Source organism: Tachyglossus aculeatus, chromosome 1, assembly GCF_015852505.1.
Source record: "Tachyglossus aculeatus isolate mTacAcu1 chromosome 1, mTacAcu1.pri, whole genome shotgun sequence".
NCBI lineage: Eukaryota > Metazoa > Chordata > Mammalia > Monotremata > Tachyglossidae > Tachyglossus > Tachyglossus aculeatus.
Window position 1 is genome coordinate 125,381,261 of NC_052066.1, and position 27,546 is coordinate 125,408,806.

Sequence of the window (27,546 nt, forward strand, 5' to 3'; positions counted from 1 at the left end):
CCCCCCGTGGGACAACCTGATCACCTTGTAACCTCCCCGGCGCTTAGAACAGTGCTTTGCACATAGTAAGCACTTAATAAATGCCATCATCATCATTTACCCATTTTGAATTATAACAGCACAATCTGGCCTTCTCCCTTCTCCCTTCTCCCAGAGACCACTCTATCTGGGCACAAGGTCCCTAGCTGGTGGCACTACTGCCCTAGTCAGGTAGCCAGTCATATGTATTGAGCACTTACTGTGTGCAGAACACTGTACTAAGTGCTTAGGAGAGTACAACAATGTAACAGACACTCTAGCTGCCCACAATGATCTGATAGTCTAGAGAGGGAGACCATTAAATAATACTGGAAGCAACCATTAGAGAGGTTTGCCATGATGGGGTAGGCCCTGCTTAGTCTCCAGGCCAGACTGCTGACCTAGACTGGAGCAGTCTGTGGAGCTGCCACACTGTGCTGGGAGAAGAGATAGGTCCCCCCTCTGTTGTTTCCTGCTTCTCCCAGCTTCAGAAAAGCGTGGCTGGAAAATTGCTGGCAGGTATCTCTATAGGCTGTTTTTCGAAAATTGGTAGTTCTGGTTCCAGGAGAGTCTGTGCTACCAGTCTTTCAGCTAACTCATTTTGTCATGGAGGCAGTTATCACCCTTGACCTCTCTCCCTTTCCTCCAGCTCTGCTGGATAATGGCCACTTTTTAAACCTGCATTGAAGGTCACTAAGAGGTCACCCTTAGTCACTGCAGACTGTACAGTGAAGCAGCACCTCTGTGGAAAAGTAGTGGAAGGGATGGTATCATTTTTCAGGGAAATGATATTGATTCTCATTCCTTTCCTAGAATCAGGCCTATGGTTTGCAAAACATTCTCACAGCTTTTATATTTTGGTACTTACTATTGTCTTCAATCATTGAAGCTAAGAAATTTTCCATTACCCTTTTGGAGTGGAGTTCATTTTCTATGAATAGTCCACAACCTGAGATTTTCCTTTCTGCAGTAATTAAGCAGAGTCCTCGCTTGTTGTCATCTTTTGAAGCAGCTATATTCCAGTGGAGTGGCAGTATAAAGCCAAACCATACAATAAATGGGGGTCTAGTAATGGGAGTCAATTAAAAAAAAAAATCCACAGAACAATTTGAAGAACATAACCAGAAAAAGTTAAATTTTGTGAATTCAGCTTTGAAAGTCTGGACTACAGTACTTATTAGTAGCATCGAGTGCTGCCAGAGACTCCATTCCAGACCAGTTTTGTGCACTTATGTAATACATTTTGGTACACACACACTTGCCTAACATATGATCTGGCTTGCAATGGATATAAAATGTCAATGCATTGTAATGTGGTCCCAAAATTGAGGGGAAAAAAAAATTCCAACTGCCCATGGAAATTCAAAAATTAAATGCATGTGTTAATAGTAAGAAAAAGGCTCTTAAAAGTGAACCATTAAAATGCAACTCCTGGTTTAGTCAAGAACAGCAGAACATGGCTGGGATGGAGAAGGGAAGAAAGCAGGCATATGATAAGCACATGAATGAACAATCACTTTTCATTGTGCACTCTGCCATGCTGCCTAACCTCACACTAAAGAAAACTTACATTTTAGTACTCGTGTCTGTAAAGGATGGGCTCAGCAGCTGCCCCATCCCCTTAGGCACTGCTCAGGAAGGTGATGTAAGACCACCGGATTGGGGATGGGGGTGAGAGTCAACTAGCACTGTGGTGCTCAATCAATTGTATGTATTGAGAACTTACTATGTGCAGAGCACTATACTAAGGTCTGGGGAGAGCACAATACAGTAGAGCTGGTAGATACATTTCCAGACCACAGTGAACTTACAGTCTAGAGTGGGGAGAGTTCTCCTAAGGCTTTAATACAGTGCTCTGCACACAGTAAGCATTCAATAAATAGCATCAGTTGATTATTTAAGCATTACTTGGCCTAATGGGAAGGTCATGGGGCTGGGAGTCAGGAGATCCGGGTTCTTGCCCCAGCTCCATCACTAGGCTGCCAAGTGACCTCTGGCCTTAGTTTCCCCATCTGTGAGATGAGCAGAAAATAGCAGTTCTCCTCTCCCTTAGACCATGGATCCCATGTGGGACAGGGCCAGTGTCCTGTCTGTCTCGTGTCTATCTGGGAGTTCCGCAAAGTGCATGGCCCCTAATGGGTGCTCAATTAAGAGTGTGAACCCTATGTGGGTCAAGGACTGTGTCCCACCTGATTAGCCTGTATCTACCTTATCTCTAAGAACAGTGCCTGACACATAGTAACAAAAACCATTATTATTATTATTATTATCTGATGAACAGGGATTCTCTCCCCTCTGATTATATTGTATCTATTGAAAATTGTGCTTGGCACACAGTATGACCTTTAATGCCACAATATTATGATGCTGCATGTATAACCATTTTTTCTACCCATATGTGGATTATTGGAAGAAGTTTCCCTAATTCTGTCACGTTCTATCCAAAATGCATAGTGAAAACATGGGTCTTGGCAGAACTGACTGTACTACATTTGACTAAGTTATTTAAAAATAGTAATTATTCAATACAGGATGAGAGTGTTCACACATCACCACAAATACAGTCCTGCATGCTGTTTTCAGAAGATGATCTATTTAATCTGTAATCTGGCAGTTATTCAAAGTATTTCCTTAGTGAAATTGCTTTGTTCAGAGCTATTCATCAAGCGTATTACCATCCATTTAAACATGCTTACATTCCAAGATGTATTAGATTTATTCTTATTAAGTCTGATCATCCTGCACATCAAAACTGGTTTTAAAACTCTAATCAGAGAAAGTGTTAAGTACCGTAAACATACCCTTATTTCAATATTGTAATTCATTAAGATAAAATGATTCAAAAGTATGACATTTAATTTGTCCTGCCAGCTCAAGATCACTTTTATATATGCACTAGTCTTTAGTTTATACAGTGTATTCCTTTTTAAAGATTCTAGGTAATCTCACTGAGGGAAGAGATCAGGTCTACCAACTCAATTATATTCTCCCAAGCACTTAGTACTCTGAACAGAGAAAGTGCTCAATACCTTTTTCTTGATTGAAAAAAGGCCACTTAGCCTAACAAAGAGAATGAATTTTGAAGTGTACAGAATGTTTAAAATAGAATTGGTTTGATTCTCTTGGTGCTTAACTTGCATCCTGGGATTAATAGAGTCACTTGAAGGAAATTGTCATTCAGGCTAGGAATGAATCATTAAAGAAAGTCAGTATTGCAGTTAAAGTAGGTGCATCATCTGTATCAGCAACCTAGTACACCCTAAGCGTGGCTCAATGGACATTCAGGCTTTGGAGTCAGAGGTCATGTGTTCAAATTTTGGCTCCACCAGTTGTCAGCTTTGTGACCTTGGGCAAGTCACTTACTTCTCTGTACCTCAGTTGCCTCATCTGTAAAATGGGGATTAAGACTGTGAGCCCCACGTGGGACAACCTAAGTACCTTGTATCCTCCCCAGTGCTTAGAACAGTGCTTTGCAAGTAAGTGCTTAAATGCCATCATTATTATCCATTGCCAGATGAAATTTGGCAATGACCAAGTAGAGACTTCTCTAGTTTGAAAGAGCTTGTCTGGATCTATCCCGAAGAGTATTATTAGTTAAAAGAGATATACCCAAGGGAGATTTCTGCACATTTTACCATGAAATGGATGACTTTTATGTGCAGAGTGATGTACAAAGTCATAATTGCCTTAGAACAGTGGTAGTAAGAATTACTAGCATCTTGGTGGTAGGTGAAAAGGGTTTTGTCCGTGCCCATGCACTCCTCTCTCATACATGGAATATACTTTTCTGAATAAAAAAAATATTATATTGAAGGCCAAGACACCGTTTAGGGACCACAATAGTTTTTAGATTTGCCAGGGTTAGGTAAGGATCATACAAAAAGCACTCCTTACCTCTGCCAGCTCTGCAGGGGGCAATACATGCCCTTTAGAGCAAGGGAAGGACACACAACTTACCTCCACTCCCTTCTGTATTCTCACCTAGCATTGTTAGTGGATAGTAAGTGCAGATAATTGCCTAGATGTCAACCATTGCATTCCAGCTGTGCCTCACAAGCACATATAGAAAAGTCCATTTTGGGGCAATAGTTGCTGACACACTCTGCAGTTAGTTTTGTTTTTGCCACTTTGCAGAGTAGAAACTTTAGGAAGATCATGACAGAACAAATACACCATTTATGATCAATGCATACCAGGCTGATTTGCCTTCTGAGGCTCTTTTCCAAATGTCCACTGCTATGCCACACTGGTGTTTAATCTCATTGTAGGGTGTGTCAGGTACAAGCTGGGACATATCATCAAGCTTTTTTAACCTGTCAAACCAAGGTGTTGGGCTGATTTTGAAAAATCACCAGAGCAAAGAGCTCCCATATCAGTGATACAAGGACACTAGCCTGTTGACAGAATTTCCTCTGAATCCAGAATCAGAATTTTGTACTTGCTTTCAGATCTTGTTTCTAAGTTTAGATTGAACAGGATTGGAACCAAGTCCATACCTTGTTTTAGTCTGTCACTGCTAGAGAGAGGTTTAGTTAAGGTCCTTTATCCTGACAGTCAGCCATATATTAAGCCATAAAATGATCCATAAACTCAGTTTATAGCTCAGTGTAAAGTCAAACAAGCTGGAATATGGCATATATTTTTGCTCCTTTTGAGTTACTTGCTTTGAACAATATGAGCAGCTATTAACAATAATGTAGCCTTGAACAGCTCTGTCAGACCAATTGCTAGTCTCAGAAAAGGTAGCAAAATTACTAAGGTTTTTTTCCCCTTAATGTACTTATAAGGCTAAATTTTGATTGCAGTAAGTATTAAAATGCAATGAATCCATATACAATCTTTACAAAAGTTTGGAAAATATTTCTAAAAGATATCAAAGTAACATTTAAATCATGTTTAATTTAACTAAAATGCTTCCTTTTGTAACCAGGTAATCAATCATCTATTCAGTGCAGGTACTGGAGGATTATTGCAGTAGTACTACTTGCTTTGCAGGAATGATACAAATAAAAATCTTAAACTGAGTGGACAAGATGATTGGATAGCTTTCAGTATTAGGAGGATGGATTATTTTATCCTTGGACTGTCACTTCAAATTTGGACTAGGGTACAATGATCAAAAGGTTTTCTATCATTTGTGGATTGCTGTATTATACCCTGGAAGATATTATATTAGTTTTAGATGGGAGAGCATCATATGGAGCAACCTTGCTAATAAGTATATAAAAGGATGAATGATGATTGTATGGTGTTGATGATTTAGCAACTCTATATGTGGCCTTCAATGGTTTTGGATTTCCAGTTTTCCATCAGATCACAACCTGCTGGACAAATCAATTCCATGATTAAATCATTCTGGGGATTTAAGAAGCCTTAGAGATTGCTCCTCCAGAAAGACTTTTAGATTTGCAGTTACTTAGAAGAGGACAAATTATAGATAGCAACCAACTTACGGCTGCAAACAGCAAATCACGCCTTACCAATTTAGTTTTACCAGCCATATAGATAAGCAGAAATAGATTTAATATAGCTGGGCTTCAGTAAGATATTTGACTCCAGCCCAAAAGTCATTCAGCAGCTCGCTAAGACTATATTGCCTGTTATACAGATAGTCAAATAGCCTGGGACTGTCACCATAGAAAAAAGTGAACCTGGGGAGATTTATTGAGTCATATCCCACAGGCATCTGTCCTTGGCCAGTATAATGTATTATCTTTGAAAGTGATTTTCTGGAGGGAATAGAATGAATGCATGGTTTTTGAATTTAGTTATTACTTTATTGGAAACTTTGAATAATAACAACAAAAGTATTTGTTAAGTGTTTACTATAGGCAAACCACTATATTAAGCACTGGGGTAGATACAAGATAACTGGGTACCAAATGGGATAGGAGGGAAAACATGTATTGAACTTATATTTTGCAGGTGAGGGAAATGGGGCTTAGAGAAGTTAAATGGCTTGTCCAAGGTTATCTGGCTGTCAGTGGAGGGGCTGAAATTAGAACTCAGGGCCTCTGACTCACAGTCCCATGCTCTTTCCACTAGACCTCACTGCTCTTCTAAATTATTTTGAAGAGTTCTACGCAACCTTAGCCAAATATGAGGAATAGTACATTAGAAACAGAATAAAGTTACAGTCCTCTCTGTTGTAAGTCTCTTGTGGGTAGGGATATGTCTACCATCTTGGTTGTATTATATTCAGTACAGTGCTCTACTCACAGTAAGCACTCAGTAAATACCATTGATTGAAGTTCAACAGTGAGAAGTACCAAATTCATTCAGTCATATTTATTGATCACTTATTGTGTGCAGAACACTGAACTAAGTGCTTGGAAAGTACAATCTGGCAAGAGAAAGAGAGACAATTCCTACCAGCAACGGGCTCTGGGTGCAAAAAAACAGAAAATATAAAAGACTGAGAAGAAAAACATTTTGGCAACATACTCCAGGGTCCCAGTGGGTCACAGAATGAATGTGAATAACTAAATACTTCCTTCAAAGACAGTGGACCTAAGATAGGAAGGGGGCAGGGAGGATAAAAAAAAAGAAGCACAAAGATATTGCAACACACCCTTGTGTTATGTGTATCCACAAGAATGGGATTCAGGGCCACTTTAATCATAGGGTAAAAGAAGCAGCTGCACCAGGTCAGAACCTTCAGGACGACCCTTGAGACTAACCTGATGGCCTTCTTTTTTTCTCCCAACAGTATTTGTTAAGCAATTACTATGTGGCAGGCAGTGTACTAAACTCTGGGGTAGAAACAAATGAATCAGGTTGGACACAGTCCATGTCACTCATGGGGCTCACATTCTTCATCCCCATTTTACGGTTAAGATAAGGCCCAGGGAAGTTGAGTGATTTGCACAAGGTCACACAGATAAATGGGGGTACTGAAATTGGAACCCAGGTCCTTCTGACTCCCAGGCTTGTGTTCTGTCCACTAGGCATACTAATTTCCTTCTCCTTACCAGATACCTGCTACAGCTGCTGCGAGGATGCACTGACCTCAATGGCTTTGGGAAGGCAGTCGGCACCCAGATGGAGGGTGTTCACACTCAGGATACAGCTAAGAGGCAAGAGCTTTTCTGACACTTATAATACCATTCAAATGCCAGGCTTTGAAATTAAGCTCTAGCTCCACTGCCCACAAATATCTTCTGAATACATTTGTAAGAGCTGCCTTGTGAAAACAACCACTAGCAGCAATCCCACATTTGACGAATCATTTGCCTGCCTTATTCTCATAAGGCAGGGAGAGTAGGTTAACTGGCTTACCCCTATGTGGCTCAAAAGAGTGCATAGTTGCAGCCTTAGGAGTTTGGGCCAAAAGAGTCAGCGTCACTGATTATAGTATAATGGCATTTTCATATATGTATGTATCATAGATAGGAATGTTAATATTGATTTCCTTTCAAACATATATATATATATATTTAAAAGGATGAAGTCAAATGAAAATTCTGAATTTCAAAGAGGTTATAATTAGCTTTTAGATTCTGATAGGGCAAGGATATCAATTCCTTCCACATACTTACCACCATCTGACATCTCAGACTTTGACTCTAGTTTAGGAATCTGTAGCAATAGAAATTACTTTCTTAAAAAAAGTGTGGTATACTTATTTAGTAACACTCACTAAAACCTATATAGAAATTATGAGCATTATTTCCTCTTCTTGCTGAAAAGCTTTACAGACAATGCTACCCTGGTATTGTTATTCCATGAACTGTGGGTTTTGTTGAGTGGCAGTTTGAAAATAAATGCATGAATTATGAATTCCTCACAAGAACACTGAATGATTTGGTATTTTTTAAAGCAAAAAAGTGTTTTTAAAAAGCTCTGTGGAAGCATAGTTGACTTACTGTATTACTGTGAAATATACCTCACACTATCACATTTCAAATATTAAATCATATCCTTTTCAGAGACCATTCATTCCTATTTTATGATGTTTCTTTAGGCAGATAGGAGAAACTTATTCTGGAAGCTAAAATTTTAGGATTTTCTTCACAATGGCATAACCATATAATTTTCTTTCATTAATTCATTTAATTGCATTTATTGAGCACTTACTGTGTGCAGAGCACTGTACTAAGCACTCAGGAAGTACAAGTCAGCAACATATAAAGTCTCTACCCAACAATGGGCTCATAGTCTAGAAGGGGGAGACAGAGAACAAAATAAAACATGTAGACAGATGTCAAAGTTATATGCACATCATTAACAAAATAAAGAATAGTAAATATGATCAAGTAAAATAGAGTAATAAATATGTACAAATATATCCAAGTGCTGTGGGGAATGGAAGGAGGTAGGGCAGGGGCTGGATGGGAGGAGTCTCAGTCTGGAAAGGCCTCCAAGCAGCACTATAAAAGCAATTTGCATTCAGACAAGGGGTGTGTTATGGACAAAGATGAATTTGGGATAAAGTCTTTATATTTATAAATTCAGAGTAATCCTTACACAACACTATCAGTCTCAAAAAAATCAGATTTTGAATAAGTTAATGTAGTAACATTTTCCCCAGGCATACAGACTCCTGTAAAAGTACATGATTACCTGTTAAACATTAAATCTATATACTCAGTTCTATAGTTAATTGGGAATTAACACCAACACTGACTAGGAAAATTGATCTTAATTTACTTTTGTCTCTGAATGAAAAATAATTATCTTTTCTTCATTTTCATTATATCGAGTGTAGAGATGACCTCATAGGTTAAAATATGAATGATGAAATCAGGATGATATTTACATCCAGCTATAGTACAGTAATTTCCTTTTCCAATAGTCATATCCCCAACATCAAGTTCTCTGAAAGACCTTAGGATATACAGTTTTTTAGATTGATTGTTCCAACAGTAGTTATTTGTGTTCATACTTATTACTTATTTCATAAGTTATTTCATACTTAACCAAATTGCCACATCAGAATTAGATATATACATTGAGAACAATGATTCAAGTCCTGAAATTACTGTTAATAAATTATGCATTTCTTAATTTAAATTTCCATCAATCAGTAGTATTAAATGAATAGGTATCTTGCAAAGACTACTAAGTCTAGGGAAAATTAGTAAACATGAAGTCTACATCAATAAGCTTACAATCTAGTGGGGAAGAAATATTTTAAAATAAATTACAGAGCTCAGGAGGCTCTTGGGCAACAAAATAGCAATATAGCAAAATAACCAACTAGACAATAGTGTGGCTTAAAATAGGAGAAAATAGGTCAAAAAAAGTTATTGACAGTGATTTATGAGATTTTTTCAAGGAAAAAATTTTTACCTATGTTATTTAAAAATGAACTGGAATAAAAAAAAGTTTTGTAAAAAGACCTCATTCATCAATCGTATTTATTGAGCACTTGCTATGTGCAGAGCACTGTAAGACTTGCATCCCAGCAGGTATTAAAAAGTGAGAGAGACTTAAATGATTAGCCTACCAATTGTCAATACCAATTTGGTCATAGCTACAGATTTCAACACACAGTAAGTACTCAATAAATGCCATGGATTGATTGATTATATAGGGACACTTCAATTCCTATATAATCTCATATGTTTTTATGAGACTTCTTTTCCAGCACAGTATTAAGTACCAGGTATCGGAGTCCAGCCCAGGATAATTTTCTTCAAATATTTAGCCTTTTCAGCAGACCTCTCATTCTATAACCAGTAAAGATAACATTATCAGAAACTCTGTCATGCATCAGAAATTTCTGAACAAATCAATGGTGTTTGAGTACTTGTGTACCCAACACTGTATTATGCACCTGGGAGGGTGCAGTGCAACAGAGGTGAAATGCTGTCTAGGCTTACACTCCCTCAGTGAGGGGCAAAAGAGCTGAGGAGAAAATTAGGCCCATTGAAGGGTCCAGGAACTGGGGAGATACTCAATCGTATGGAACTGAAATATTACTTTTTGGCTCCCCAAGGTACTGAAATTGAGTTCTGTATGAATATCTTCCATTAACCACATTCCATATTTCTTCACAAACTCTACTCCCCCATCCTCATACACCAAACACACACACACATGCACACCATATAAAAATGCTTTCTTTCTTCCATTTTCTTCTTCAGTCCCCACCCCTACAAAGAAGATGAAGTATCCTGACCTGTTGTTTTCTGTCATCTATTTGCAGACTTAGTTGTCCCACAGTAGAGATCAGGAACAGTCTTTTCACAGTTTTCCTGTGAAAGTATCTGGGTCAGGATTGCCTCCATGGCATCACACTTTCTTCAGTCAGGACTTGTAAAGCTCTTCTTCTACTCCTCTGTTTCACTACAAGACCAGTACTTTATGTGCTTAGTCCTTATGCCACAGGGCATTTTGCTACCCCACCTCACTTCAGACTTATAAGAGCAAGTGTTAGTTTCTACCTTATGGCTTCCATCCAACAAAGCCTCTTTTTGCAAAACTTCAGTTTAAATAGCATATACTACATTTCAGTCAGCACTTACAGAATGTCAAGCACCTACTTGTTCCAACTCTGCCCACCACTGTTTCTCTCCAATTAAGTGCTTTCAGCTGTTGCCCTTTAACATTCCCTAATGAGCCCCAGCAGTAGCCCTTTTCATCACCTGCTTTGCTCTTCTAGAGGCTCCACCCAGTTTTATCTGTTTAAGTTTTATCTAATCTATTTTTAAGACTTCAGATCGAGAGCAGGTCCACTGTTTGGATGAGACACTCACCAATATCAGGGAAATATTAATTCCCTTAAATGTTTATAGTGTTTTGGGCTTAAATATGTGTATGGTTTCATTTAGAAAACATTAAAAAAAACTGAATCCATGTTTCTTCCCTTACTATTTTTCATTAGCTTTACAAAGAAAAGTACATGAAGCCACAGAAACTATTACTAGTGACCCTTTTCCCCCCTTCACCTAATTGTGAACCTGATTATGAGGTAAGGATTTCAAAAACAGTAAAGAAAATGTGATCTTACTGAAATAAAAGTTTATGATGAATTTCTCTGTCATCAGATGCATAAAAAGTTCTTTGAAATCAGAGGAAGTCTGTAATGTGTTTAACAATTGAAGTTAAAATATTTCCATCAATCAGTAGTATTAAATGAATAGGTATCTTGCAAAGACTACTAAGTCTAGGGAAAATTAGTAAACATGAAGTCTGCATCAATAAGCTTACAATCTAGTGGGGAAGAAATATTTTAAAATAAATTACAGATAGAAGGAGGAAATAGAGTATGAAGGTATGTACTACAGTTGTGGTGTGAGTGCCTAAGAGCTTAGTCTGTGTGGAAGTGCTGAAGCAATCAATCAGTCAGTCTTATTGCACACTTACTGGGTCCAGAGCACTGTACTAAATGTTTGGATGGGAAAGTACAATATAAAACATTTGTTAGACATGTTCCCTGCCCACAATGAGCATGGCAGGTGGAGAAATATATGGTGGGAAGATGATAAATTAATCGAGAAGGTCTCCTGGAGCACATGTGATTCTTAGAAAGGATAGAGAGATGGAGAAAATCGTAGTCAGCTGGCGGTGAAGGAGGTGGATGCTTCCAAGAGGAGGGAGGACATAAGCCAGAAGTCAATGGAAGGAAAAATGAGAATAAGGCACAGTGAGGTGGACAGCTTCAGGAGAACAAGTGGCACCAGCTGGAGTGTAGTGTAATAATAATAATAATGGCATTTATTATGCACTTACTATGTGCAAACCACGGTTCTAAGCACTGGGGCGGTTACAAGGTGATCAGGTTGTCCCACGGGGGGTTCACAGTCTTAATCCACATTTTACAGATGAGGTAACTGAGGCCTAGAGAAGTTAAGTGACTTGCAAAAAATCACACAGCTGACAATTGGCAGAGCTGGGATTTGAACCCACAACCTCTGACTCCAAAGCCCATGCTCTTTCCACTGAGCCATGCTGCTTCCCAGTGTGTAAGAAATGAGTGGATACAAAGGAGGAGGAGAGCTGACTAAGGGCCTAAAAATCTATTGTCAGGAGTTTCTCCTGGATGCAGAGAGGAATGGGCCCTTGGAAATTATCGAGATGTGAAAGAAATGTGCAAAAGGATGTTGTCAAAAAATGGTCTGGGTAGTAGAGTTAAATAAAGTTAAATGAGGATCTGGGGGCAGGGAGCTCGGCAAGGGGACTGATACAGACAGAATATGACACAATTCCTGATTTCTTTGGGTCACTCTCCTGCTGCTTATTGGTAATTACTCTCGTGTGATCTTAAAACTTACTTGAAAGCACAGACCTGGGTGAAATGCTTGTTTGTTTTGGAATTTGAAATAAGCACATTGAGTGAAAAGTGAAAGGTCAATTCTTTTTTACTCTCTGCTGTTTTTAGGTCTTAATACCTAATCTGTATGCACTGCAGGTTTGCTTTTATTCCCCTTTAATTAACAGTATGAGTTTATCATTTGTTGTTAACTCTGAGAGTTAACCTCAAATGCACACTGTGAAAGTCAAGACAAACCAATGGTAGGCAGAATTCCAAATGTAGTTATATAATCTCTTTGTAATTTTAAAAGTCTCTTTATTTTCAGTTTGAAGAAGCAATTAGTTATACAAAAAAAGGATTAAAGGTCATATTCCTCATTACTCATTAAAACAGGGGATGAAGCATGATTCATTGATTCATCAACAGCAGTAAATATTAAGCTAACATTTAATTTAACCATGAAAAAGTGACTATGTAGAAGATGAGGAAAAATAGCAATTGATTGCTATCTCCTTTTTCTCCCATCCAATTTTTATAGTGGGCTATTTTTAATCCTTAAAAACCTCCCCAACTTCAAAGCCCAACTAAAATTACATCTCTTCCAAGAGGCCTTCCCTGACTAAGCCCTCATTTTCCCTATTTGCCCTGACTACTGTATTGTCAATACACCTGAGTCTGTGCCCCTTAAGTGCTTGATATTAATTCACTCCAGCTCTAACCCCACTATATTTGTGTAATGTCCTTACACTCTGCCTTTCCCTTATCTGAAAAATATGTTAATATTTGTTCCATGTATAGACTCTAAACTTCTTGTGGGTGGAGAACATATCTGCCCCATTGCATTGTACTCTCCCAAGCGCTTAGACCATGTAGGGTCTAAGCATCATTAAGAATCTCTTACCCTTACCGCTATCAGGAGGCTGCACCCCAGTCCCACTTCAGACCAGATCCTACGAATGACTCAAACTCTCATGTTTTTCAACAGTTTTGTACTGTCGTAGAGACTGAATTTTTCTGTGCTCAACCACTCAGCAGGCATTAACAATTTTCAGTATGCATGTGGAGGCTGCCGAAAGTCCTGGCTGGATTGGCAGGCTTTGGCTCCAACTGGGGTAGATGAATGCCAATGCCAGAGGCTGCAGTCTAATGTTATTGCTGCCTCTGCATTTAGATTTCTGCATCCATAACCCCTTCCATTCTCCTGGCCTGCATGGAAAACACAGCCTGGGGGTGTGGGAACGTGGGGGTGAATGCAGCCAGTCCTACTCTGCTCCTTCTGGCTTTAGGACTCTCCTCCTAAGATCTGTAGCATGATCTGACCTAGGACAACTTGAGGCCTCGACCGCCCAAGCATACGTAAGTCCTGAGATTCAGCTGGCAAAACCCACAGATGCCTTTTGGCATTTGCAACCTCCTAATTCTTTCCCAGGTACCTCAATTCTGGATGATACTTCAATTCTGGATGATGGTATTTCTTAAGCACTTACTATGTGCCAAGCACTTGGGCAGAACAAAGGAAACAGATTGAACACAGTCCCTATCTCACAGTCTTGTGCACAACATCTCTTTCAGTTATTTAATTAAATGACTTTAACCAGATCACTTTATACTTTGGAACAACAATTATTATGCTAATCTTGTACCCCAAATGGTGGGAAATAGGACTCATTCTTTGCCTTTGAGTATTTCAATCTCTAAGGATGGTGTTAGGCACTACAGAATTATCACTGTCCTCTATGGTTCTATGGAACACAAGTTGATCCTTCTAGTTGCACCACATTTTTTAGCAAATCATTTCAAGAAAAACAAGAAAGCATTTACAATGCACTCCATAGGTTGATACCGTAGCTGCCTGCCTTTACTATTATATTCATAATGCTAACAAGCCTCAGATTCGTCCTGATACAGTTCCAGTTTTTAATTTTAGTCCACCTTTACCATTTATTCACCTTCTCAGCTTTAAACTCTTCCTCTACATTTTGTTCGCCTGAATCTCATGTGAATCTTATCATCCTCTACACTTCTGTATCTTCTCTAGATTATAAGAAGTTAAGGCTGAGAATCTAGAAGGGAGGGATTGGAATTGAAAAGATAGAGTCTGATCTCTACAGTCTTAGGGTAGGGGCTGTGACAACTAAAGAGCTGTGAAGATAATGGTGTCACTGTTTACCTACATGTATGCATCGTGAAAGATATTTCCATTGTGACAATTGCTCATCATGGGCTTGAAATAACATCATTAATTCCAGATCCTTTGTGAATTTACTTCTTGGCCATTTAAATTGCTTCAGGTACACTCCTTCCCTGGATCTCTGCTGCAATTGCAAGTGTAAAAATTGATCCATATCCCTATTCTCACCTAACCTTTTTCCTTCTCAATTCTGACAGTGTGACCATATGTACTGTCAACAAAAAATTTAGTGTCTCCTCTTAAAACGATTTTTCCACCTTAAGGTTGATGATCAATCAATCTATCATTCAATCTATTGTACTTATTGAGAACTTACTACATGCAGAGCACTGGGAGAGAACCATGTAACAGAGCTGTCATGGTCCCTTCCCACAATGAGCTCACCGTCTAGAGGTCAGGTTGTAGATTCATACAGAAGGAAAGAGATCCCTATAAATCCCTCTAGGGCAGGAACCTTACCTACTACTTCTATTTATACTTTCCCAAGTGGTTAGTACAAAGTCTTCACACAATAAATACTATTGATTAATTGACAAATAAGTATAAACAGATGCCACAGCATTTGTGCCTTCCTAGCTTCAAAAGTGGGTGAGCAATCCAGCAGATGCCTTACTGATATGAAATGTGGCTTCTCATGACATCCTCCTACTGTTTCTGAAACTGGTAATTACTGTATTAGCAACAGAAATGACTCTATATGGTGCCAAATAAACACTTATTGCTAAAGTAATAATAATGTTCCTCAATTTAAGCATTTTTAAAACATTTCCTCATAGAACACCAGAGAATAGCATGTAAATAATAAAGCACAGCAACAGGCAAATATATAGGAATGGATTTGTCTGATATTAGTGCTACTCAAGACAAATTATGTTTATGTCTTAAAATGTAAAACATAATATTTTAAATTAGGTTTCAATTTGAGACATCTCATAAAAAAGTCATCTTTTTTATTGTCTTCAATATGCTAAGTTACCATCTCTGACAAGCTCTACCCTTATCTTCTGTATTTGTTGTCAATTTAGGCATTACAGTGACAAATAACATCTTGCCAACAGGGTTTCTTACATGGCAAAACCTGGGTGTGGGAATGGAAAAGGGATTTGGTAGAGGTAAAACTGGTTACCTCAAATTTCTGGTCACATGAATAATTAACTTGAACTTCTAAAGGAAAACAGTTGGATGTTCAGCATGTATGTATCCATAAATATGAACGGCAAGTCTCCCTAATGGTATACTATATATCCAAACATAAATCAATCTTCATATTTATTGAACACTTACTGTATGCAGAGCGCTGAACTAAGTGCTTGGGTAAGTACAGTATAACAAAATTGGGAGACAAGTCCCTGCCCACAAGGATTTTACATCTATCTCTAGGGGGAGAGAGATAGACAAATCATGGATATGTACCTAAGTGCCGAGGGGTTGAGTATGGGGTGAATAATGGGCACAAACCTAAATACAAGGGTGATGTATAACGGAATGTGAGAAAAGAAAATGAGGGCTTAGTCAAGGAAGGCCTCCTGGAGGAGATGTGCTTTTAAAAAGTCTCTGAAGTTGGAGAGAATGATGGTCTGTCGGTTATGAAGGAAGGAGGGAATTCCAGGCCAGAGGTAGGAGATGGATGAGGAATAGGTGTCTATATAGATGAGACTGAAATACGGTGAAGAGCTTGTCACTGGAGGCGTGAAGTATGTAGGCTGGGTTGTAGAGGGAAATCAGAGAGGTAAAGTAGGAGGAGGCAAAGTGATCGAGTGCTTCAAATATAATGGTAAGGAGTTTCTGTTTGATGTGGAGGTGAATGGGCAACCACTGGAGGATCTTGAGGAGTGGGGAAATGTGGACTGCATGGTTTTGTACAAAACTGATCTAGTCAGCAGTGTGAAGTATGGACCAAAGTGGGGAGAGACAAGAGGATCTCAAACATTATGTCAACCACCTGAGGAGGAAAACCAGATAAAGTTGAAACAAAAATCAAAGGGCAAGCAAAATGAACAATGGAGGAAACGAAAGCTGTTTTTGATCTAAGATTCTGAGAAAATAAAGATCACAGGCATACTGGAGAATGGTTTTTGACAGCAATCCCGATTCAGGCACTGGCACTGGTACTGGTACTACTAACATTAATGAATCATCCTGGAAAGCAGAAAAGTAGTAACATTGAATTCCTGAAAGCTGGGCTCATCAACTGCAAGCTACCAATCAGATAAATGAAGAACAAAAGAAAACAAAACAAAGAACCAAAAAAACCAACAAAGAACAACATAAATTATTGTCCAGTTCTATGCTGCCATTCTTCTAGCTGGGTCACTGAAAGAGATCAATAAAAGGTTTTGGCAACTGAAAGCTATGGCTGACCAAAAGGTATCACCTGCAACACATTTCTTATACAGAATATTGTTATAAGGAAAGAAACTAGATGCATGACAATAGCAATTCTAGACTTACAGTTGTGTTCTAGATGATGTGAAACACTACAATAATAATCAACAAATCATTGAATCTTTTTGAAATGCTAGAGAGAAATCTTTGAATTATACACCCAACTCTGTACCACAGGTAGTATCATCAGTCAATGGTATTTATTAAGTGGTTATTGTGTGCAGAGCACTGTACTAAGGGCTTGGGAGAGTACAGAACAATAGTGTTGTTGGACATGAACCCTGCCCATTGGGAACTTGAAGTCTACAGAAGGAGACAGACATTAAAATAAATTACAGATAAGGTAAATTGGAGAGTATAATGGTGTGTGGATACTCAAAGTGTTCTTTTACATGGCTGTCGAGTAAAGTTTTTACTTCAGCTAAATTTTCAGTCATCACACAAAAGAAGAGATGGGGCTAACATTTACCAATGACCTCAATTACAAAAAAAAAAATCACAATATTGCCCCCAAGCCTATAAGTATACTTTAGGTAGTCATCAGGCTTGGATGGTTAAATATAAAACAATTTATTTTGCTTAGAGTTCTTACCCCTATCTACAATAGGTCTGAAGTGAAAATGACGGTATTGCAAAAGAAAAAAACTTCTTCCTATTAAGCTCTTGAACTTATAAAAATTTTGGAAATCAGTATTTAGAAGACCTATGGAAACAGGCATGGAACATAGGCATTTTAGCCAACTAATAATGCAAAGTTGCAAGCACTTTCAAAATTATTTGGGTAATGTTTCCAAAACGGAAGGAATAAACTCTCACTTTTTGGATTATTTGTGTCATTCAGGTACTTTTGTATACCAAAAAGATTTTATTTATTTAAGTGGATCATTGTAGCCATAAAGTATTTATCTATCTCAAAAACGTGAGCAGTTCATTTTTTTCTCAACATTAGGAATAGATACAAATGGAAATGGGAGAGGAGGGACTGAAGAGCTCATGAAATCAGAATGATACAGGAACAGTGGCTTATTACAGCACTTAGAACAGTGCTTTGCACATAGTAAGCACTCATTATAATTATAGGAAAAAATATGCTTTGGGAAGCTACACAACTAGGAGTCAGAGGGCTGAGTCCTGGTCCCAGGTTTTCCACTATGTAACTTCTACAACTCCTTCAACTTCCTTCACTTAAAATTCCCAGTAATGGAATCGCAACATTTGCTTTTCATTTATGGCTTGCCTTGTTGCTATCATTATTATCAATATTAGCAATAATAACAATTTTAGTGGTGCTTGTTAAGCACTGTACTGTGTGGAATTGACACAAATATGAGAGGGAAAATGGGCATTTAATCCACCTTTTTAATGATGAGGAAAATGGGCACAGAGACGTTACGTCTTGTCCAAGATCACACAGAAAGCTAATAATAATAATAATAATGTTGGTATTTGTTAAGCTCTTACTATGTGCCAAGCATTGTTCTAAGCGCTGGGGCAGGTACAAGGTAATAAGGTTGTCCCACGTGGGGCTCACAGCCTTCATCCCCATTTTACAGATGAGGTAACTGAGGCCCAGAGAAGTTAAGTGACTTGCCCAAGGTCACACAGCTGACAAGCTCCTCCGCTGGGATTAGAATGCATGACCTCTGACTCCCAAGCCCGTGCTCTTTCCATTAAGCCATGCTGCTTCTCAAATGGTTGAGCTGTGTTTCGAATCCAGGTTTCTCAACTACAGTGCCCATACTCTTTCCACTAGGCTGCTCTGCTTTGTAACACTTTCTAGATCACTTGAAATCAATTAGTTCAAAATCAAAACCTCAGTAACAGTATTCCTACCCTCAAAATGGAATACTTCTAAGATCCCATATCACAGTTGAAGTGGAGGGAAAAAAATGAAAATTAAAAAATAAAAAATGTGGATATCAAAACGTTTGGTGAAATGTCTGAGAGAATAGAAACATTGTTACCTATGGGAACTTCTTAATCACTTGTGACTCTTACAAAATATGGACTAGACTTAATAACGTTTGGGGTAAGCCTGCCTTAAAAAGACATACTATCTCCTCTTACAAAAATTATTTATTTTTTAATTCTCCCAGAGCTCCAAAACTGGATATAAGACCCAGAGGTGTGAAGAGGTGAGATTCCTCAATAAAAGAGGCTTCTGAGAAAAGAACTGGGAGGATCCAAACAGATATTTGGTGGCTTCAGAGGCAAGAGGCTCTTTAAAAATACTCCCTCCACTGATCTTCCTCAGGTTGTTGACCACTGATAATTACTGAATATATTATTTGGGTTTCCAAATGGCAGCATTATAGCAGTAATAGAATTTGTTACACATCTACTGTGGGCAAGGCACTGTACTAAGTCCTGTGAAAAAATACAATGTGAGATAAACACAGTACCTGGTCTAAGAATATAAAAACACAAAAACTTTGTGCCAGAATGTTTCTTCAGAAACAAAACTAAGTTTAACTCACTGTCATTAAATAGCAATATTATTGAGGAAGGCAGGAGTTCACAAAACTAAACAATGTTGTCTTTGTCTGATAAGAGATAATAAATTGACAACTATTACAAAATTAGAAGGAAGGAAACATTGACCCAAACCATTGACCCAAATGAAAACCAGGATTACACATTGTTATGTAAGCTGGAAGAAAATTAATATGAAGTGAGTCTATGAATATGTACATCATTTATAATACCCACATATCCAAATAATAATGCTGAAATTACATAAATGTCTCTGTGGAGTGTGGAGTGGGTCAACCAAAATCAGGGAAGCAGAAAAACAAAGTAAAGACACAATAAAACACAACTTCAACTAGAGTGGTGATGGACTGCTTTGAAGAAACAACTGCAAAGAGCAGCCTGACTTGTAATCAAGAATGGAGTGGTTCTTTTTTTAATCAGAGGAATCAAATCAGTATAAAATGAGCAGTTTAAGCAGTGTGGTATGGGAATTTATTAGAAACAGCATGGCTCAGTAGAAAGAGTACAGGCTTTGGAGTCAGAGGTCATGGGTTCAAATCCTGACTCTGCCAATTGTCAGCTGCGTGACTTTGGGCAAGTCACTTAACTTCTCTGTGCCTCAGTTAACTCATCTGTAAAATGGGGATTAAGACTGTGAGCCCTGCATGAGGCAACCTGATCACCTTGTGCTCAGATCCCAGTGCTTAGAACAGTGCTTTGCACATAGTAAGCACTTAATAAACGCTATTGTTATTATTATTATTATTATCATTATTATTATTATCATTATTACCAGATACGCTGAATATCACTGGAAGCCACACAGCTTGGGGCAAGTTGCATAGGTGCACAGTGTGGAAGGCTAGACATGTGGAGGGATAGAAATGTGTAGCTATAGTCCTCATTCTATCACACTACTCTGTCTGAAAGACACATCATGCAAAGTAACTCAGTACCAAGCAACCCACATGAGACATACACCAAAAGGCCTCTAGATATTTTACTGGCTGCAAAAACTCTCATTTCAGACACACACACACACTCTCTATTAAAACAGTTTGAGATAGTTCAGTAGTTGGAGTTAAATGGAGTTAAGTGCATTTAAAAATAACACTTCTGAGCAAATTTCTGCCATTGTTCATAATATTTACTAGGTGCATATCAGGTACTTTCAATAGACAAGCTGTATGCCATAGCATCTGATTCTGGGAGTGACTCTAGGGGACATTTGTGGAGCATATTGTATCCTGACTGCAAGCACTCTGGAAATCACCCTAGCAGACTGATTATGTCTACACCTTCAAAGAGCTCAGAATCCCAGCCCAGTCTCTTGCTTCCAACAGGATAGTAACACCCATCCTTCCAGGTAACTCCTATCCAAGTAGCCACCCAAATTCCCATCTAGATCCTTGTGATTAACTTGTACTTCCCAAGCGCTTAGTACAGTGCTCTGCACACAGTAAGCGCTCAATAAATACAATCGAATGAATGAATAAACTTTTAAGACCTGACAAGACCAAAGTCACTTGGGCTATTGATGGTGTTGGACATGCTGTCGAGACTCTAAAGTTGGTGATCTCAGGTGATCCCAGGGGTTAACTGGAGGAGTAAGTGGTGAAATCCACAGAATTAAGGCAATGTCAACAGAGTATATACCCATAAGCCACTCTTGCCATTCTCTGCTATTCAAGGGAGTGCTATGCTTTTTCTATGGGCCATAAGATGGCAGGAGTACGATGGAGTTTGGAGAAATAATGGTTCCTATAAGATGCAGAAGACTCTTATTTTCCTTGGTGCTTGGGAAATGGTGGCATTGGAGATCGCTTCCTGTTATAGAATGGCATGTGGTTGAATGGGAGTTCACTTTCTGCCTGTTCCAAGCAGTTGATAATGGCAACCAATAGAATTCTCATCCCTCCCATGGCTACCTATCCCCACCACCCTCACCCAGTTTTCCATATGCCCAATTTGATGCTAATTTTGTGCAAATGACAATTCTTTAAATGATGTATCCTGGAGCAGGTATGTAGGTATGGAGCAGGTATAAAGCTATGTATTTCTGGAGCTTCCCAGAAATGTTTTATCTACAGACAGGTTAATTCAGCAATATATCTTTCCAAGCTTACCTTTAACCTTCTCTCATAAAAGGTGATCTGTAGAATCTCAGCAGATATACATGTTTTATCATAAATATGGTATGGGAATTTGAACTAACTCTAAGCACAACATTTTACAGGGTATTTTCTTACAAAGCAGATGTGTAAAAAAGCCCCCCTCAACTATCTATGGGAATTTATTTCCTCCGGAATTTTCAAATCTGATTTTATCCACACCTGTCCTTATTAAGTCAGTGTAATGATTACCTTTTCCTTAGTGAGTCTAAGTGATCTTGATTCTTAAAGAGAACATGAAAAATATTATTCATGTAAAGTAAAATATCACAATTTTACTTTCGAAAGAAGTTGAAAACCACCAAAATATTGCAATGAACTGAAAACTGACACTATTTTGATTTATCAGTGAGTCAAACAGAGTTGCTGGTAGAGCACATGGATTTGGTACATAAATTTTGCAGGATTTACAAACCCAGGACATAGAGGGAAATCTGTACTGTTATTTTCACATTAAATAACTTGCTACTATCCTGGGGCACGAAATAATGGCAGCAACACAAACACTCACATCCAGCTGTCTTTGTGGCCTTAAGAATGACTTTTTTTTCCTCTTGGTAAAACACATTTCCCACTGGCTTATAACATTTTGGTTGGGCTATGATGCTGTTCAAACCATTTTGTGTGGTTTTTGAATATTTAATCTAAAGTTGTAAAGTAAAACTTGTCACTTACGTTTTTGAGTCATCCCACAGCACACAATAGGGATTCATAGTGCCCTAAAGTAAAGAGAAAGAAGACATGGCTACATAAATAAAACATTGAGAGGCATGTAATCTGAAAATTAAATTGAATGACTAAATTTTAATTGTTCAGTAGGTTATATGAAATATATTTTTCTTCATAGATGGAAATGCTTATCTATATGGGTGTATGTTATCTACTTAGTTCCTGAAGGTCATATTTTTAAATGCAGCCAAGTCCAATTTACTTAGTACTGTGTAATGTGCATAATTATACATTATACTCTATTTCTTCCTCTGATATTTTGGAAAATCCTTATCAGTTCATCCCACCATTTTTATGTAAAAGCATTATAAAATGCTATTAATTTTTGTTCACTACATTGACGACCTATAGCCTCTAGAGGGCCTAAAAATGTTTGCACATTTAGTTAGAGCAATACCTCAGTAAAGTAGAAATAGGACTTGCGGAAAAATTCACCTTAAATTTAAAACTAATCATCAGGGCTTTTTCTCACGAGGTTATTTCATTCATTTTTTAAGGGGGCATTTCCTATCGGTATGGTGTAACATAAAAATTCCCTAGGAGCCAACTTTAGATTTTGAAATGACTCTTGGAAAGATGAGATCTCTCCCCATCATTCCAGATTTGTCATCATTCAGCATTAACAGAGTGTCTTTAATTTCTTCCCAGGTAACAGTCTGCCCGGAAATCTGTCGTTAACTAGAACACAGAAGTAATTTTTCCTTTATTGTAAAAACCCCAAGCTACTCAAATTATGAGCCCTCGAAAATATGGGAAAAATCAGACAATCATCTGAAGGGCAGATATTTAATATTTTCTTAGGATCCAAACTATGAATAATTAAGAAACTTAATTTTCCTTCTCAAGTCTCCATGGAACCGTTTTTATCCATAAAATGAATGCATCCCAGAAACTTATCAATAAGGACAAAATTGATATCAAAATGGATTCAACCTGTTTCTTATTCACTCCCCTCAAGTTCTGATAATTATAGCAGGTTTGAATTTGAATCAGGCTTTTTCAACAGAAAACGAAAGCAGTACATTCACACCTTCGGTGATATGCAAATCAAATTTACCATCCTAGAAAGTTGTTCAGAATGAAAATAACACCAGGTTCAAAGACGCTTTTGGTAAATCATAAGCAGGCTGTTCTATAATGGGATATTAGAGGTAAAGCAAGGGACATAGATGGGAAAAATTTGGGATATTAAATGCAGATCCCTTAGCCATTTAAGTTTGATACAAGGAGGCCGACCAACAAATAATGCCTCCAAGAATCTCATTTCTGTAAGAGAAATTATTAATAGTTGGTAGGACTATTTGTCTTATATGGAAATGACAGTGCTTATCTTCCAGTATTCTTTTCTTCTTCCAAGTTGTGTATATATTTCCCTAGCTCTTATCCCTGGATCACCAATTAAAATATATTAATATAAAAACAATTCAAAAGAAATGTTGGCTCTCTGATTCTGGGAGATGCCGTTAATTTCAGCCTTGTCCTATATTCCACCTTTTCTGAAACAGGAAAACTTAAGTAAGTACAGCATAGGGGACATAATTTCATCATGATACTGTCCTGTATGTGATCTAATTATAAAGTGTCATGGTTCTAGGATCTTGGAATACTTAGGGAAATATTTCCTAATTAATCTTCAAAATAGGGGTCATTGAATTTTACAGCTGAAGAAATTTCAGGGCACAGTTGACAGAATTGTGAAGGTTACAAGTTCCTCCAGCCAACTTATCCATATAATTTAATTAAAACATAAAAATTTTCATCTGAAGTATATGGATAATTGATGCTAAATTGTATTTTCTTGCCATGAATTATTTGGAACAACCTTTAGTGGTTCAGGGGACCCACATGGGCTTAGAGAAACAGCATGGCTCAGAGGAAAGAGCACAAGCTCAGGAGTCATGGGTTCTAATCCCAACTCCACCACATGTCTGCTGTGTGACCTTAACTTCTCTGAGCCTCAGTTACCTCATCTGTAAAATGAAGCAGCGTGGCTCAGTGGAAAGAGCGGGGGCTTGGGAATCAGAGGTCATGGGTTCTAATCCCAGCTCCACCACTTATCAGCTGTGTAGCTTTGGGCAAGTCACTCCTCTGTGCCTCAGTTCCCTCATCTGAAAAGTGGGGAGTAAGACTGTGAGCCACATGTGGGACAACCTGATGACCTTGTATCTCCCCCAGCGCTTAGAACAGTGCTTTGCACATAGTAAGCGCTCAATAAATATGAATGAATGAATGAATGAATAAAATGGGGATGAAGACTGTGAGCTCCACGTGGGACAACCTGATCACCTTGTATCCCCCAGTGCTTAGAACAATGCTTTGCACATAGTAAGCGCTTAACAACTTCCATTATCTTTATTATTCTTATTAGAGCAAGGAGAGGGGAGGAAGGATTGTCATGATTGATTTGCTCAACACTCTTTCCTTAGAACTTAAAAAAAAATGTTAGTTATCTCTGTTTTACAGCTCCCTCTCCCTTCACCCATATGGATGTCCCTGAATTTCAGAGGAGTCATTCACATTTGGCTTAAGCAGCACCTATATAATAATAATAATAATAATAATGACATTTATTAAGCGCTTACTATGTGCAAAGCACTGTTCTAAGCGCTGGGGGGAATACAAGGTGAGCAGGTTGTCCCACGGGGGGCTCACGGTCTCAATCCCCATTTTACAGATGAGGTAACTGAGGCCCAGAGAAGTGAAGTGACTTGCCTAAAGTCACACAGCTGACAAGTGGCAGAGCCGGGATTTCAACCCATGACCTCTGACTCCAAAGCCTGGGCTCTTTTCACTGAGCCATGCTGCTTCTTTCTCTCGTGTTGCTGTCCAACTAGACAGTGGTGGAATCAAAGCAGAGGGTGTAGGATATTTTAATTACTTCAGTGGTACATCTCACTTTAACTTTGATGCTGCCATTGCTTAATTGGTCTGGGAACACTGCTGGAGCAATGGGCAAGCTTAGGAGTCATCTAAAATTCAGGGATGAGCTCAAGGTGAAGGATCACAAAAACGGGCCTTTTTTTTCATTTTCAGATCTTTAAAATCAACAGGGAACTCCATAGCTATAGCTCCTATGTCCACAGTGCCTGAACTATTTAAATCCACCTTTGGGTAGCACGCCCTAAGCTCATACGTACTTCCTGTCTGTCACCCATGCATGGTGTACTATGCTGCAACATTGTTTCTCTGGGTTGCTAGCTAGGTTCTTTAATAGTTATCTTAGTTGCTTAGTTCAATTATTAGCTTGGGAATTTCTGTACATTAGCTAAACATGGCATCAGGTCTTTCCAGGAACATTTCACCTTAGCATTAGAAATTCCAAACCAGAGAGAAAGTAGCTATGGGCTATCATTCTTTTTCCTGAACACAACCCATCTTTCCTGTCCAGTTCTCTATCATAAGTAAACAAGGACACTATTAAAGGAAAGTGACAATGATACCAGGCAATGCTAGATTTTTTTGCATTAATGATACTTGGAAATTAAAAAGAATCAAACTACAAATTTTAGATGCTTTACAATAATAAAGAGATTCTAGAGAGAAGCAGCGTGGCTCAGTGGAAAGAGCACAGGCTTTGGAGTCAGGAGACATGAGTTCAATTCCAGGCTCTGCTAATTGTCAGCTGTGTGACTTTGGGAAAGTCACTTAACTTCTCTGTGCCTCAGTTCACTCATCTGTAAAATGGGGATTAAGACTGTAAGCCCCCCGTGGGACAACCTGATCTCCTTGTAATCTCCCCAGTGCTTAGAACAGTGCTTTGCGCATAGTAAGCGCTTAATAAATGCCATCATTATTATTATTATTATTATTCTAGGGGATGGGGGGTAACTTTTCTACTACGCTGAAAGGTAGTCAGGGTAAACATGAACTGTTGAGAAGGAATGACTCTAAAAAATGAATATTCAAGTGTTCTAGCTTAGTAAATTATACAACTTATTCAAAGCCACAATATAAAATAAAATATGTTTGACAACAATGATTCAAATATCTTGTTGAAGCTATTTCAGTATACTCAATGGTTTATAATTCAGTAGTGCTGCAGAAATTACAAGGGACAGGGACTGTGTCCAAAGTGATTAACTTTTATTTACCTCTGTGCTTAGAACTATGCTAGAAGCTTCTCCACTTGTCTGCTGTGTGACCTTGGGCAAGTCACTTCACTTCTCTGGGCCTCAGTTCCCTCATCTGTAAAATGGGGATTGAGACTGTGAGCCCCACATGGGACAGGGACTATATCAAACTGGATTTGCTTGTATCCCATCCCAGTACTTAGTACAGTGCCTGGCACATAGTAAGTGCTTAATGAATGCCATTATTGTTATTATTAAAAACACCGTATGGCCAATTCAGTGGAAAATGGAAAAATGAAATGAATGGTAAGACATAAATGGAATGAAGGAGGTCTGCCTTGAATAAAAAAATCTACAAAAAGGAGTAAATATTTCCATTGCAAACCACTCATAAAATAGTGGTGTTATAATTTTCACATATTTTCTCAAATGGATCATGCAGCATAGTTCTTTCATGAAAGTAACAGGAAATCAATAAGAGGAAATTCTGAGCACATGAGAAATCAGCAACAAAAACTGTGGTAGAGGCAGTGGAATAGTATGAAAATTAAGTTTTTAAAGTTAGTGTCGCACAACTTGAGTTTTGGAAATGTCAGGTGAATGAGACAGATGGTAAAGGAAAAAACAAACTTACCAGGCTGATTAACAAAATTAATTAACATTTAAACACAATGAATTTTTTTCAAGTTTCTTGAAGGGGTGAACTATTCTTGAAAAATTTAGTTCAAACACGTTTTCTGGCCAAACCAGTCTCTTTGTGTCTACTGGATACTACACTGTTAAATACATGCTTCTTCCCATTTGAACTTCATCCTCTCTTTTTAAAGCTGACCAGCCATATAATTTCAACCATAACTTATAACTTCTCTATGTAAACATCAAGGAATTTGATACTCAAACTAAGCTCCAACCTTTATGTACATTTTACTTTTCTCTTCTTTCTTATATCCCTCAAATAGCAAGGACTTAACAGTTGCCCATGCCAGTGTGAATATATCAGCTTTTTACTCAAGTGAATATCTGTGAATAATTCCGGTTGGCATTCTCAAATACTAACTCAATTTCTGGACTTCAAATCCTCTTTCAGTCCAAGACAGTATAACACAATGAATTGTGATTGTATCATTAAAACGAATGGTTAGAAAGTATAGTCAGGATCAGCATGGTTTAGTGGAAAGACAACAGAACAGGTGGAGGCAAGTAAGGACCTGGGTTCTACTCCAGTCTCCTCCATTTGCTCATTGGGTGATCTTGGACAAGTCATGCAACTTCCTTGTGCCTCAGTATACTCATCTGTAAAATCACAATCCA

General features: G+C 38.3%; 1 protein-coding gene across 3 annotated transcripts in view; it reads right to left on the reverse strand.

Annotated features, from left to right (window-relative positions):
* Nucleotides 1–27,546, reverse strand: part of ADGRB3 (adhesion G protein-coupled receptor B3) — a 705,027-nt gene that overhangs the window by 285,163 nt on the left and 392,318 nt on the right. For all 3 annotated transcript variants that reach the window (XM_038748665.1, XM_038748662.1, XM_038748664.1), the window contains exon 17: nucleotides 22,112–22,155. In XM_038748665.1, coding sequence (XP_038604593.1) covers nucleotides 22,112–22,155 — 44 coding nt within the window. The remainder of the gene's footprint in view (nucleotides 1–22,111; nucleotides 22,156–27,546) is intronic.